The 13,728-nt window shown below is 47.2% G+C and overlaps 1 protein-coding gene across 4 annotated transcripts in view; it reads left to right on the top strand.

Moving 5' to 3' along the window:
- Positions 1-13,728, top strand: part of KCNQ5 (potassium voltage-gated channel subfamily Q member 5) — a 581,761-nt gene that overhangs the window by 517,175 nt on the left and 50,858 nt on the right. For all 4 annotated transcript variants that reach the window (XM_033428637.2, XM_049695430.1, XM_012533108.3 and 1 more), the window contains one exon: positions 3,138-3,358. In XM_033428637.2, the coding sequence (XP_033284528.1) occupies positions 3,138-3,358 (221 nt within the window). The remainder of the gene's footprint in view (positions 1-3,137; positions 3,359-13,728) is intronic.

Genomic DNA, 13,728 nt, shown 5'->3' with positions numbered 1-13,728 from the left:
GCTCCGCGGCATGTGGGATCTTCCCGTACCGGGGCACGAACCCGCGCCCCCTGCATCGGCAGGCGGACTCTCAACCACTGCGCCACCAGGGAAGCCCCAGACTAGCTTTTCTAACTGCACATGCAAAAAGAAACCCCTTTTGCAATCTCAAAAAATTTTTATCTTAACCAGTTTTCTCTGGAGTCTAAAGAATACTGTGGCCATCCTGACTGAAGGAACCTAACTTGTTTTGAATTTGGGAAATGTCAGAGATGGGAAAGGGAACATGGACTCTAATAGTGCCCATGTCTCCATTTGCTACTTCCTGGCGTTGGGCAGGCCTGGATCTTGTGTGGGGAGGGGAGAGGGGCTTTTGCCCTGATAAGGGGGTGGCTGATGGGGAGCTGTGGGTTGAGATGGAGTCGGGGGCTGAAGCAGGGGGTTCATGGGGCGGGGGACAGGAGAGGTCGAGTAGAGGGTCATCTAAGAGATCTGCTGGAGAGGGAGACAGGGGGGGCCGGGGGGATAAGGCGGCAACAGAAAGACACGTGCGGCATGAGTCCCTCGGCTCCGGATGCTGACTACGGGCCATAAAGGTCTGGACGTAAGGAACCTCTGAGTCCTCTCCTTGTTTCCGCCAAAAGAGATCAAGTTGGAGGATCGTGTTATAATTTAGTGTGCCATTAGGGGGCCACTGTTCTCGGTCCCCCAGTTTATACTGGGGCCAAGCCGTGTTACAAAAGAAAATGAGCCTCTTCTATTTGAGATTTTCAGGGTCAAATTTTTCCCGTTTCTGAGGATACAGCCGACGGGTGAGTCTGAGGGAGGCTCCCGAGACATAGCAGAACCCATTCTTAGCCTGTACGCCGTAGAAAGGGGGTACTGAGAGTCACCAGCTGACAGAGAGGCGTCCCCTTTGTCCCGGTGATCTCTCCATGTGACTAAGGCACAAAATGGGCCGACCGTCCCAACAATCGCGTCTGACCGTGAGCGTGCGACTGAGGCACCATGCGACTCGGGCAGGGAAGAAAGAAAAGAGAGAGAGATTCCCGGGACCCACCGGGTGACTCACTGCTTGGCGATGCCCTGAAATGTGAAAAGCACTCCCGGGATGGCTCAGAGGCAACACTTAGGCTCCTGTAAGTCAATCTGGACGGAGAAAAAGGTGAAAGTGTAACAGAGAAGACAGGCTGAGGAATCGGCCTTGTAGTCCTGCCGGGAAGGCGGCGGCCAAGGGGAGGGGGCTCAGTGTTCTGTTTGAACCAATACGTGCCTCACGGTGCACGGAAGTTGTCTTGCTGGGGGCAGATGCGCTAACAGCCTGGTCTGTTCCGTGACCCCCTTATCCTTTCACAGGAGTCTTAAAGCGGCGAGCGCCCTAATGACTTTTAAATGCCTGACCTGTGCCCGCATAATATCAATCGGCCTAGTCCGCAGTCAGGAGGAAGACAGAGGGACCCTCACCTCTTCTGGGCGGCAGTTACTGGGGCAAAGCGAGCCATGGAGCCTTCGGAACACACCAGGGTGTGGCCCTGGCCAGAGTTCCTCTGTTGCTTTCACGGAAGCTTGCCTGTTCACAGAGGTCCCAAGGAATGAGGAGAGGAGGTGGGGGAGGAGATGTCCCCGTACAGGCCACCAAAATGTCGTGGTCCGAGCGCGGGTTGGAAGAAGAATATTCAGACCGGAAGAATTTTAGAAGAGAGTGAGTTTATTGAGAACAAACAGCAGAGATGGTGAGGGGCGCTGCGAATCCCGCGGGCCCACTCCCTGAGAGACCAGGGAGAGCCGACCCCCTTTGTGCGCTAGTAGCCAACCTTTATAGCCTCAGGACAAAGAAAATTCCTGCTGGCAGGATGGCATTAGGTGATTGGTCAGGAGGATACAAGGTTACTACATGGTGAATATTTTGCCTAGTATGGAGTCGGGGTGGGGTGGGTGCTGTCCAGTTTAGATTAGGAGAGACCGTGGCAACAGTTGCTATGGGGGCTCGGTTAATTCTGGAGTTTTTGTTCTGTGTCCTTGATGTAGGGTGTCCTTGACGTAGGGCTCCACATATAGTAGTGTGTGTATGTTAATATCCCAATTTATCCCTCCCCCCATGGCGTCACTTTCTAATGAATAGCACAGTAGTTTATAAATGAACAAGAACACAAAGACTGGGTCCACAAAGCTTCATACAGTTCATCTGATGCCCACAGAAGTCCCTCAGCTATGTTGCTATTTTTATCTCCAAGCTAGAGGCGAGGCCTCCAATCCAGGTCTCTGATTGCAGTCTGCCCTTCCCAGCCCTTCACGCCCGACCCGTGCTCAGGAGGGCCCGGAGGTGCACTCTGTGTTTTGCTGCCTTGTTAACACTTCCTTTATCAACCGACCTCAGTTCAGGCCTAGCTGGTGTCTGAGAACTGAACGTGAACAAATATAACTTACCAGGAGCTGCCAAGCAAATCAATAACCTGTCGAATATCAGGAAACTGCTGGTGAACACAGCATCTCATTCCATCAGTCAGTCATCTCGTTCATTATAAGCTGTGTTTGTTCTACCTTGTGTGGTTTTTGTCTCACCAGAATGAACGTGGTGTTAAGTGTCGTATGTTTAATATTGTTTGCAGTGCCGCCAGCCGCTCTGAGACTGCATGGATGTGGAAATCGTAATCTTGCCTGGAGTATAAAATGCATGCAGCCTGTAGATACATGTGCATGTGTAACTGTCATCCCCATTTTCCCGTACAAATGTTTTAGAAATTACAAAGAGATATGCTCCCCGCCCCCCGCAGAAAAAAACAAAAAACAAAACCTTTTTTTTTTAGGTCTCAAAAGTTGAGGTTAAATCTAAAATCTGTTTCTAAGGCGAACACCAAACCAGTTCTCTGGTCTTTCCAGTGTCATTGTGCACAAACCGCTGTGCTTGGTCTCAGGCTTCGTTGAATCCAGGAAGGGTGTGCAAAACTGTGGAATGAGACGGACTTGAATGCAAACAGAGAGGTTCAATAAAGCTTAAATTTGCAATAAGGGAAAACTGTATCGCTGTGCCCCTACTTGCTAAGAACATTCTGTGTACTGAAGTACATGGTCGTATGCAGTTTCATCCGAGCATTTACCCACGTGGGTGGACGGCACTGCCCAAAACGTGCTAACGCTGCCCTGTGCTCCGCCCGCAGCCAGAAGCTCAGCTTCAAGGAGCGCGTACGCATGGCGAGCCCGCGGGGCCAGAGCGTCAAGAGCAGGCAGGCCTCGCTGGGCGACAGGCGGTCCCCCAGCACGGACATCACCACCGAGGGCAGCCCCACCAAAGTGCAGAAGAGCTGGAGCTTCAACGACCGCACCCGCTTCCGGCCCTCGCTGCGGCTCAAGAGCTCCCAGCCCAAGCCGGTGGCAGATGGTAAGCCCGTCCCTTTTCTCCGTAACCGTTTCACTGTACGCTCGAGATGATGAGTGGTTAATTCTCTCCGGTGCCAATCGCAGAAGGAAGGAGTCAACCCCAGGGGAAGAACTGTTTGTTTTCTTGGAAATTTATTCCCTGCTTTGGGCGAGTGTACAGAAGTTTACTTTTGGAAGCAACTTTGACAGCTAAGTCTATGTTTCAGGGAAGTCAGACACAGTGTTGTTAATTCTTCACTCATATCTCCAGCATATCGTTATTTCTCAGGCGAGGTGCGTATCAGGTCAACAGGACTGTGCTTCAGATGCACAGGACATGTCTGACCTGCAAAGGCCCGAAGATGGCCAGATGCTCGGGAACCTTGAGACACAGGGAGAAGGGGCCGGAGCCTTTCTGGACCCAGTGAGGATGCGGTTCCTTTTCTGCTAGGCTCTGTTCTCCCCTAAATCAGAGACCATTGCTCATTTTTGTTAGAGAGGTTCTCACTGAAAGTTCTATCTAATGATAAGTGGAATTCAGGTTCTTCTCCTGAGAGGCATTAACCTATTTTATTTATCAGATTTTGTGGCAGAAGCTTACTTGCCAACACGTTTTATTGAGTGCCATATAATTTCAAGGTTTATGAAGTAAAACATTTTGTTCTTCATTTAAGATTAGCTTGGCTTTCCTTTTAAGAACGCCCCCCAGGATCTCTTATCCTGGGCAAAGAACCAAAGTCAAATCGCATCTTCCATTAACACGGAAAAGCCCGCAAAGGCCGTCAGCCCCGCTGTGTGCACTCCCGAGCAGAACCTGCGTGCTCCCAGGCAGCGGGATAAAAGTAACAACCCGGGCCCACAGTGACCTCAGGCGCCCTCGGCCCCCGGCCCTCCCAGCCCATTTAGAGCTCGTGGGGCCGCCCTCCACTCTCAGGGATGCCCCCGGAGTTCCCTCCTCACACTTCACACCCGGGAACGTCAGGCTCTCCCAGCAGCGCCCAGTGGCTGACCCGGCACAGGCCCTCCTGGCAGAGCTCGCAGCTGCCATCTGGGCTGCACACTTGACCCGTCAGGTGCCCTCCTCCTGCCGCTGTGCTAAGGTGGGAAGTGCTCCCCCCAGCACCGGACACCCCTCCCAGCCCTACACCAAGCCCCCAGTGTCCCGAGTCACTGGCGGCACAGATCTCAGTGTCCTCTGGTCTCCGCACTCTCCTCCCTAGGAATTGGCTGAAAGCCCATGAACAGCTGAGTCAAGAGTTAGCAGTTACAAGGCTTGTGTAGCACTCAAAATAGACTTGCCAGATATAAATGGACACATGATTTCTGGAAGGCAAGTTGGCAACAGATATCAAGAGGCCTTTACATCTGCCTAAGCTTGGACGCCTCCCACCCACCAATGCCATTTCTAGGATACAGTCGATATAATGAAGTAGCAGACGTTAGAAAAGATGCTATAAGTCTAAAATTATTGAAATAGATAAAGGATCACAAAAAGTAAATTATTCCATCTTGGCTGTGTGTGGATGTGTGTGTAAATTCATATATTTATAGTAAAAGTTCTGGAAAGATTTATAACAATGAATGAACAGTTACCTCCAAGAGGTAAGATCAGAGTTATATTTTGTTTCTTCATGTTGTTCATCTGTATTTCCTATTATTTCTACAATGAACATGTAAAGCTTTTGTGATAAAAAGGCAGAAGAGGATTTTCTATTAAAAAGTCAGGTCCTCCTCTCAGACACTGCCCTTTTCCTCTCGCTCACTCTGGGGGCCCTTGGTCTAACTGGTGGCCACCAAACCCCTCTCCTCAGGTGGCGCTCCTCCTGGTCTCGGTGCCGGGGCCTAGCCTTCACCGAGGGTAGACGTGGACTGTCTAATGAGGTTTGACAGCTCCTACTACGAATAGAACTGTATTAGGCTCCAGGGCTGCCGTAACAAAGTACCACAGACTGGGTGGCTTAAGCAACAGAAACTTATTTTCTCACAGTTCCGGAGGCTACAAGTCTGAGATCTCCTTGGGTCACAGACGGCCACCTTCTCCCTGTGTCTCCACTTCTTCCCTCTGTGCATGTCTGTGTCCAGATTTCCTCCTCTTATAAGGACACCAGTCATATTGGATTAGAACCCACTCAGATGACCTCATTTTAACTTCATTATCTCTTTCAAGACCCTGTCTCTGAATTCTCAGGGACTGAGGGCCGGGACTTCAGCACATGGAATTTGTCGGGATGCCATTCAGCCCATACCGGAGCCCCTGCAAACTCACAGCACAGCATCCCCGGGGGTGCACACAGCTCCAACCCTCGCCCTGGGTCCACACGCACTGGAAACGCATGTATTGCCACAGCGGGTCCTTACCCTTCCAACGTGGGCTTCAGAAAGCATCGCTTCCGTGCTGTGAGGTCCTTACGGTTGGCTGAGCACATCTAAATATAAAAGTCAGACGATCCAGATTCTGAATATGGAAAATGAATTCTACTTGTATGTTTGGCCAGAGGGCAAGCATTTTTCAAAGACTCCTAGAGTCAGCACTATCCATCACACTCTTTTCAGTTACTGCAAAGATGTCTCAGAGGTCAGACAAATAGAAACAGAAGTCCTGTTCTCTTCCAAACCACAAATTGGAAAGGTCTCCTACCACGCATTTTCTACCTCATCTCGTACAAGTGCAGTTCTCTTTGGTTAGAAGGGAATTGCTTTTCCCTGGTTGATACCTGTCTGAATTGGTTCTGAGTCCCCCAAGTGACAGGAGGCCGACTGCTGTCCTGTTGAAGTAGCTGTGTTGGCCGCCCACCCGCAAGAGACCATGACTCCTGACTCCTTGCTCCATACAGTAGCCCAGAACCTTGACCTCTGATTTACCTCATGGTTAGATGTTGGGAAAACAGAAATTCACTTTTTATAGAAAAAAAAAAAAACTGAAGTAGCTATCAAATAAATGTAGACTTCAATTTATACATTTTTATATATAGTGCCTCTATATGTTTTAAGTATTTCTAAAATCCACTTATTACCCATAGAAAATAATATATAATACTGCATCCAGCTCCCAATTATTCTGGATCTATTTGCTCATTCGCTTCTGGGGCTCTTTTTTTTCTACTTCTGTTTTCCCTTTACATATTTTAGGCATTTCAATGCCCATTAACAGCTCAGGGAGAGTGGATGAATAGCAGAGAGAAAAATAGAAATTCAGACTGGCCTTGAGGTTAATAAATAACTTACATTTGGAAAATAATGAGCCTGTTAACTAAAAGACACCATAATAGGAAAACAAAAGAAATTTAAGGTTAATCTGTAAATTTTAATGATTCTTCCCAAATCTGATAGCCTTTACTACAGATGGTATTATTGTTATAATTTAATGACTCTTACAAAAGGTTATTAAGTATTGCATGTTGTTTTTATTTGCTATCATTTTTGATGAAATTTACATGTTACATTTTAAAGGACACAATTTTAAATTCCACATCCATGTGTACCAGAGAAGTGGACAGTAACAGGCAGATGCTGTCACCAGAAATTTACAAAGAGCAAAAGGAAGAAAGTAAACTGTAAGGGACTAGGGTGGTGTTGCCTGCCATAGCAAACTGATTTTGACCAATATGATATGAATAGTAGTTTTAGTTTATAAATCTCATAATAAGAGATAGAAATGTTCCACTAGTCAATCAATAGTATTTAAGCCTCTTCATACAATCTCAGAATTTAGGTAGGATATGACTTTTTTAGATTCCACATATAATGAGTGTGTGATCTTGCATTTTGTAGCCTTCTGTGTCTGGCTTATTTCAATTGGCATAATGGCCTCCACGTTCATCCATCTTGTTGCAAATGGCAGGACATCTTTCTTTTTCAAGGATGAGTAATACTCCATTGTATAATTTATACCACAATTTCATTTCACTATATGTATATGTATATCAAGTCATCATGGTGTACACTTTAAATATGTACAATTTTCATTTTAAAAATAAATTAGGTGGCTTAAAAATATTTGTATTTTAATATACAAGAATAATAATGATGAAAGTAACATTTATTGGCTGGCACTGTTCTGAATGCTTTACTTCGATGATTTCATTTAATTCTTCCAATAACCCTATGAGGGAAGCAAGTCGTGATCCCCATCTTGTGAATGAGGGAGCTGAGAGCTGCCCAGATCTAAGCCGTGAGCAGGGCAGCCTTGGTGCACACCCAGACCATCTGATTTCCCAGCCCTCCTGGAGGACACGTTCAGAGCTGCACCCTCAGATGTCGTATCGGTTTCCCTTTAAGCATCTTTCATTTCTCCTTTTTCGCACTGTTGCTCTTCCATCTTCAGTTGGCCAGATCCCCCTCCCTTAGAAGCCATTCGACTTTGCCACTGGCCCACCCCTCCTTCTCCCAGCCTCAGCTGCCAAACCTCTGAGCTGCATTGTCTTCAAAGAGTGGAAGATTCGGGGCTTCCCTGGTGGCACAGTGGTTGAGAGTCCTCCTGCCGATGCAGGGGACACGGGTTAGTGCCCCGGTCTGGGAGGATCCTACATGCTGCGGAGCAGCTGGGCCCGTGAGCCATGGCCACTGAGCCTGCACGTCCGGAGCCTGTGCTCCACAATGGGAGAGGCCACAACAGTGAGAGGGCCGCGTACCGCAAAAAAAAAAAAGAGAGTGGAAGATTCGGCAAATTGGGAAACGGCCTTTAGATGACCCGTCTCTGTGTCAATCAAGCACCCAGCAGAGGCTCAGGATCACAGCCATCTGGCCTGCATTTGTCACCCAAGGAGGGAGGCAAACCGTGAGGCCATCTGAGTTCTGTTTCCAGATGCAGAAGGTGGTATCAGGAGATGGACAGCCATCAGCACAGACGAGCACATGGAACGTGGCGGAAGCAAGTCCAAGGAATGCCAGGCAGCAGAGCCCAAACGATGAAATTAGGGAGAGCTAGGGGCAAGCCGAGGTTTCTGGTGACTAGTTAGGTTGCTATCAAAGAGGCTGTCCTGACGGACCCTGCTATACTGGGAATGCCTTTCAGAGTTGCATCAAAGAGCACGAAAATCTCGACAGAGATAAGGCAGTAGCTGGAGGTGGCTCCACCCTGTAGAGCGTGAAAAAAAAAAAATCTGTCTCGAATACTGCATGTAACATGCATGTCTTAACATGTGTAACATTGTTGCTGCTCAAGGAAACACATCAGTTCTTGTGGGAAGCCCTCAGGGCTCGTGCTGGCTGCTCTAGTTCATGATAAAGACTAGCAGCCTTGGGTGCAGGGGTCCCCGAGCAGAGGCTGGGGGGCAAAGAGGCAAAATGCCTGCCAATCATGGGGGTCCCTGAGGCCCGTTCCCTTGTTCCAGGCACTGCAAGGAGCTCTTCTCTCTTCACTTCTCTTCTTTGCCTTTCTCCTCCAGCCAGGGTACCCGCTAGGGTGCCTTTGGCTGCGGGGCACAGAGAAGCAGGCTCCACTACCTTAACCAGTAGGGAAATGTATCATCAACACTACGTGAAGAGAAGGTCAGAGGCGGGACAGCTCCCAACCAGGAGGCAGGCGCCCTGGCTCCCCTGCTCTCGGCTCTCTCCTTCCTCTCTGCCCAGCTGTGGTCTGTGTGCTGCTTCCTCCAGGCTGGCAGCCGGATGGCTACGAGCATCTCCCCCACACACGGCGCTTTGACAGGCAAAGGGGGGACCGCCCTAGGTTGTGAGGAAAACGGTCCAGTCACGTCTTATGTGGCAAAACTGGGTCTCATGCCTGAAATGACCACTGGTGAGGAGAGCAGGCGCTGGAGTTGCCAGTCGGCATCCAGCACCTGGTCTGCGGCCAGACTCCTCCACGGCGAGTAGGTCAGGGGACGGGGCAGGGGGTGTGACTGGAGAGATGTGAGGGTTTCTGTTTGGGGATCGGCTCTTGGGAGAAAACCTCCAGTGGTGTCTGACACAACCAAGAAATCTTCCCTGCTTCGTCGTGAAGGTGGCAGGGAAGAATGCCCCTAAACATGCTTCCTCCCCAGTATTCTGTCCACACGTCATTTCTGTTCCTCTGAGCGTCTGAAAGCCAGATTGGGACATGTTTTTGGTTTATTTCTTGTTTATCATTATCTTTTTTTTTTTCCTCCTTTCTTTCATCACCTAATCTCCATGAGACCGTGACTGCAGACTGGCCCAACTCCTTGTATTTCAAAAGAAGGACAAAGTGGGTAAAGCAAAACCTAGGGAAAAATAAATGAATTCGGATTGAGATAATACAATCTGTCCTCACGTGCAGTCGGCCCAGATTGTGGGCTTCCTATCACCATGGCCACCAGGGGAAAACTGGGGCAGCCGCCTTCCTCAGCACCTCCTCACGGCCCCAGACGCCCCGTGCCTCAGGCTGCTTGCCTGGTACCCCATCTTCCCTTTGGGTGAATGACAGCCGACTGGGTCTCACCTGAAATGAGCAAAAGAGAAGAAATGCACAGCCCAGGATGCCGGAACCCTCAACTCCTCTAGAAGGTAGAACGTCCATCCCCTTCCTCTCTCCTTTAACCTCTGTCCCCTGGGTCCCCGGCCCACCATCTCGTAAACATCTTGTTTGAGATTGTCAGTAGGTCAACGGGAACAATGGCAAAAGGGAAGCATTTTAGTGCGGTGGTTTTGCAACCAGCCTCAACTAACAGACTCCTGTACCCACAACGGGGTATTCTCCTCCAGGCAGCATACATCACAAGCTACCAGCATTTCATATTTCACCCAGCCGCACACACGGCCCTTTCATCTGGTGCTGGGCCTCTTCTGCGCTTCTTTTCCAATGGCATCTGCTTCCCTCGTGTTTTTCTCAGTCTCCCCAGTTGACATTTTTGGTGTTTCCACAAAATGCCAAGCACAGCACTGCACTTAGCGTTTTTCCTGACTTCCTGCACTGTTGATCCAGCTTCAACCAGACTCTGATTATCGTTTTCCACAATACATGATACCTCCTGGCACTTCATGAAATTACCTGTTGATGACTCTGCCTCGTGTTGACAGATTTAGTTCTTGTGAAGGCTGTCTTCCCTCAGGGCTTCAGCTGGACCCTGGAAGGGACCCCTGACTGGGGAGCTCACCCACTCCTCTGAGCTCCACCTGGAACAAAGCCTGAGGGTTTTCTTTCACACCAGAACAAAAGGATTTCCTGAGAATGACTGGGTCGAAAGTCTGGAAATTAAAAGTCCAGTCTATGCCCAACTTAACTGTTGGCATGATTCTGTGCAAAAGCCTGGAGGGTATTTAGTAGGAATCTGAAACACACTTTCCATCCCTCACCAAGGTAACTGGTGAAAAGCATTACCTTAGAGGAATCACCTCAATTCCTGTCCACGGGTTTCTTTTCTCCTTAGTTGTCCGGGTTCCCCATTTATTCAGCCAGGGACGGGTCCTGCTCCTCTCCTGGGTGTCCTGCACCCTCCCTGTCCCCCAGCATCTGCTCTTGTGTCCCAGGGTTCTTATCCCTATGGGAGGTTGGGGAGAAGAGACCTTTCAATCTCTGGTTATAGACTCTAAGAGACTAAGTATTTATTGTATTTCCAGTAAATGGTTGCTTTTTCCAATACTTTTTGTGAAGTGCCTGTTCCTCGTTTTTAATTACTGGGGAAATGTGTTTCTATTTTGATTGAACTGGAGATTGCCGTGGCTTTCTATTCTAATCCAAGTACTCTGTATCACAGAACAAGATTTCTGTCCAGATTTCTCTAGGTTCTTCCCCAATGTTTGTTGTCACCCTACAGTGATAGGGAAAATTATGTTTGGTTTCTCATGGTGGGGAAAAAATAGCTCCCTGCTTTAGATCTGAGTTTTGAATGGATTCTACCTCCTTTCTTCTGGCAGAATCTAAGATGCCAGGTGACCTCTGAGTACAACCTTACGCCATGTCTTTCCACCTTCTGCGGATCCAGGTTTTATTGAGAATTGCAGGGTTGTGTAAATTGGCGCTCTGAATTTTGTTTCTCCAGCACAGCAAAGTGTGTGTGCATGTGTACGTGGGTGCTTTAAAATGAATTAGAATGCTGTATTCGTTATCTGTTACTTATGGACACTTACACTCTCACAGTCTCTGAGGTCAGGAGTCCTGCAGTGACTTGGCTGGGTGATTCTGGCTCAGAGTCAGGCTCTTGCTGGGCCCAATGTCATCTCAAGGCTCAGCGGGGGGTAGGGGGTGGGGGGTCCATTCTCAGCTCACTGCAGCACTTGCTGGCAGGTCTCATTCCCTCCTCACATCGGCCCCTTCATTCGTTGCCTGGACGTCCTCGTGTGGTTCAGCCGCAGAGACAGTACACGCTCAAGAGAGGGAGAGAGTACCCAAGACAGAGGCTGCCGTCTTTTCAAAGAACCAGCTTTTAGTTTCGTTGATCTTTTCTGTTGTTTGCTTCATCTCTGTTTCATTTATTTCTGCTCTGATCTTTATGATTTCTTTCCTTCTACTAACTTGGGGTTTTGTTCCTGTTTCTCTAGTTGCTTTAGGTGTAAGTTTAGGTTGTTTCTTTGAGATTTTTCTTCTTTCCTGAGGTAAGATTGTTTGCTATAAACTTCCCTGTTAGAACTGTTTCTGCTGTGTCCCGTAGGTCTTGGATCATCGTGCTTTCATTTTCGTTTCTCTCTGGGTGATTTTGATTTCCTCTTTGTTTTCATCAGCAATCCATTGGCTGTTTAGTGGCATATTGTTTAGCCTCCACGTGTCTGTGTTTTTGACAGTTGTTTTCTTGTAGTTGATTTCTCATCTCATAGTGTTGTGGTCAGAAAAAATGCTTGATATGACTTGTTTTCTTAAATTTACTGAGGCTCACTTTGTGGCCTAGCATGTGATCCATCCTGGAGAATGTTCCATGTGCACTTGAGAAGAATGTGGATTCTGCTTTTAGATGGAATGCTCTATAAATATCAGTTAAGTCCATCTGGTCTAATGGGTCATTTAAGGCCTGTGTTTCCTTGTTGATTTTCTGTCTGGATGATCTGTCCATTGGTGTAAATGGGGTGTTAAAGTCCCCCACTGTTATTGTGTTACTGTCGATTTCCCCTTTCATGGCTGCTAGTATTTGCCTTATGTATTGAGGTGCTCCTACGCTGGGTGCATATATATTTAAACTTGTTATATCTTCTTCGTGGATTGATCCCTTGATCATTATGTAGTATCCTTCTTTGTCTCTGTGGCAGTCTTTAAAGTCTACTTTGCCTGATATGAGTATTGCTACTCCAGCTTTCTTTTGATTTCTATTTGCATCGAATACCTTTTTCCATCCCCTCACTTTCAGTCTGTGTGTGTCTCTAGATCTGAAGTGGTTCTCTTGTAGACAGCATATATATGGGTCTTGTTTTTGTATCCATTCAGCCAGTCTACATCTTTTGGTTGGGGTATTTAATCCATTTACATTTAAGGTAATTATCAATATGTATGTTCTTATTGCCATTTTTTTAATTATTTTGGATTTGTTTTTGTAGGTCTTTTTTCTTCCATTCCTCTTTTGTTCCCTTCTCTTGTGATTTGCTGACTAACTTTAGAATGGTATTTGGATTGCTTTTTCTTTCTGTGTGTATATATCTATTGTAGATTTTTGGTTTGCGGTTACCATGAGGTTTTGTTATAGCAGTCTATATATAAACAAGGTTGTTTTGAGTTGCTGGTCTTTTAATTTCAAATACATTTCCAATATCCTGCATTTGTACTTCCCTCTTCTCATGATTGCTGGTTTTGATATGATATTTGTGTGTGGATGATTTCCTACCTTTATTGTATGTTTGCCTTTACCAGTGAGCATTTCCATTTGTAATTTTCTTGTTTCTAGTTGTGGCCTTTTCTTTTCTGCCTAGAGAAGTTTCTTTACGATTTGTTGCAAAGCTGGTTCGGTGATGCTGAATTCTTTTAGCTTTTGCTTGTCTGTAAAGCTTTTGATTTCTCCATCGAATCTGAATGAGATCCTTGCTGGGTAGAGTAATCTTGGTTGTAGGTTTTTCCCTTTCATCACTTTAAATATATCCTGCCACTCCCTTCTGGCCTGCAGAGTTTCTGCTGAGAAATCAGCTAATAACCTTATGGAAATTCCCTTGTATGTTATTTGTTGCTTTTCCCTTGTTGCTCTTAATATTTTTATTTTGCCTTTAATTTTTGTCAGTTTGATTACTATGTGTCTCAGTGTGTTCTTCCTTCGGTTTATCCTGCCTGGGACTCTCTGTACTTCCTGGACTTGGGTGACTACTTCCTTTCCCATGTTAGGGAATTTTTCAGCTATTATCTCTTCAAATATTCTCTCTGGTCCTTTCTCTCTCTGTTCTCCCTCTGGGGCCCCTATAATGCAAATGTTGGTGCATTTAATGTTGTCCCAGAGGTCTTTTAGACCTCATTTCTTTTCATTCTTTTTTCTTTGCCCTGTTCCGTGGCAAATGATTTCCACCATTCTGTCTTCCAGCTCA

The sequence above is a fragment of the Orcinus orca genome, chromosome 12 (genome assembly GCF_937001465.1).
Source record: "Orcinus orca chromosome 12, mOrcOrc1.1, whole genome shotgun sequence".
NCBI lineage: Eukaryota > Metazoa > Chordata > Mammalia > Artiodactyla > Delphinidae > Orcinus > Orcinus orca.
The sequence above is the reverse complement of the archived record's forward strand: the minus strand, read 5'-3'. Positions and strand labels throughout refer to the sequence as shown.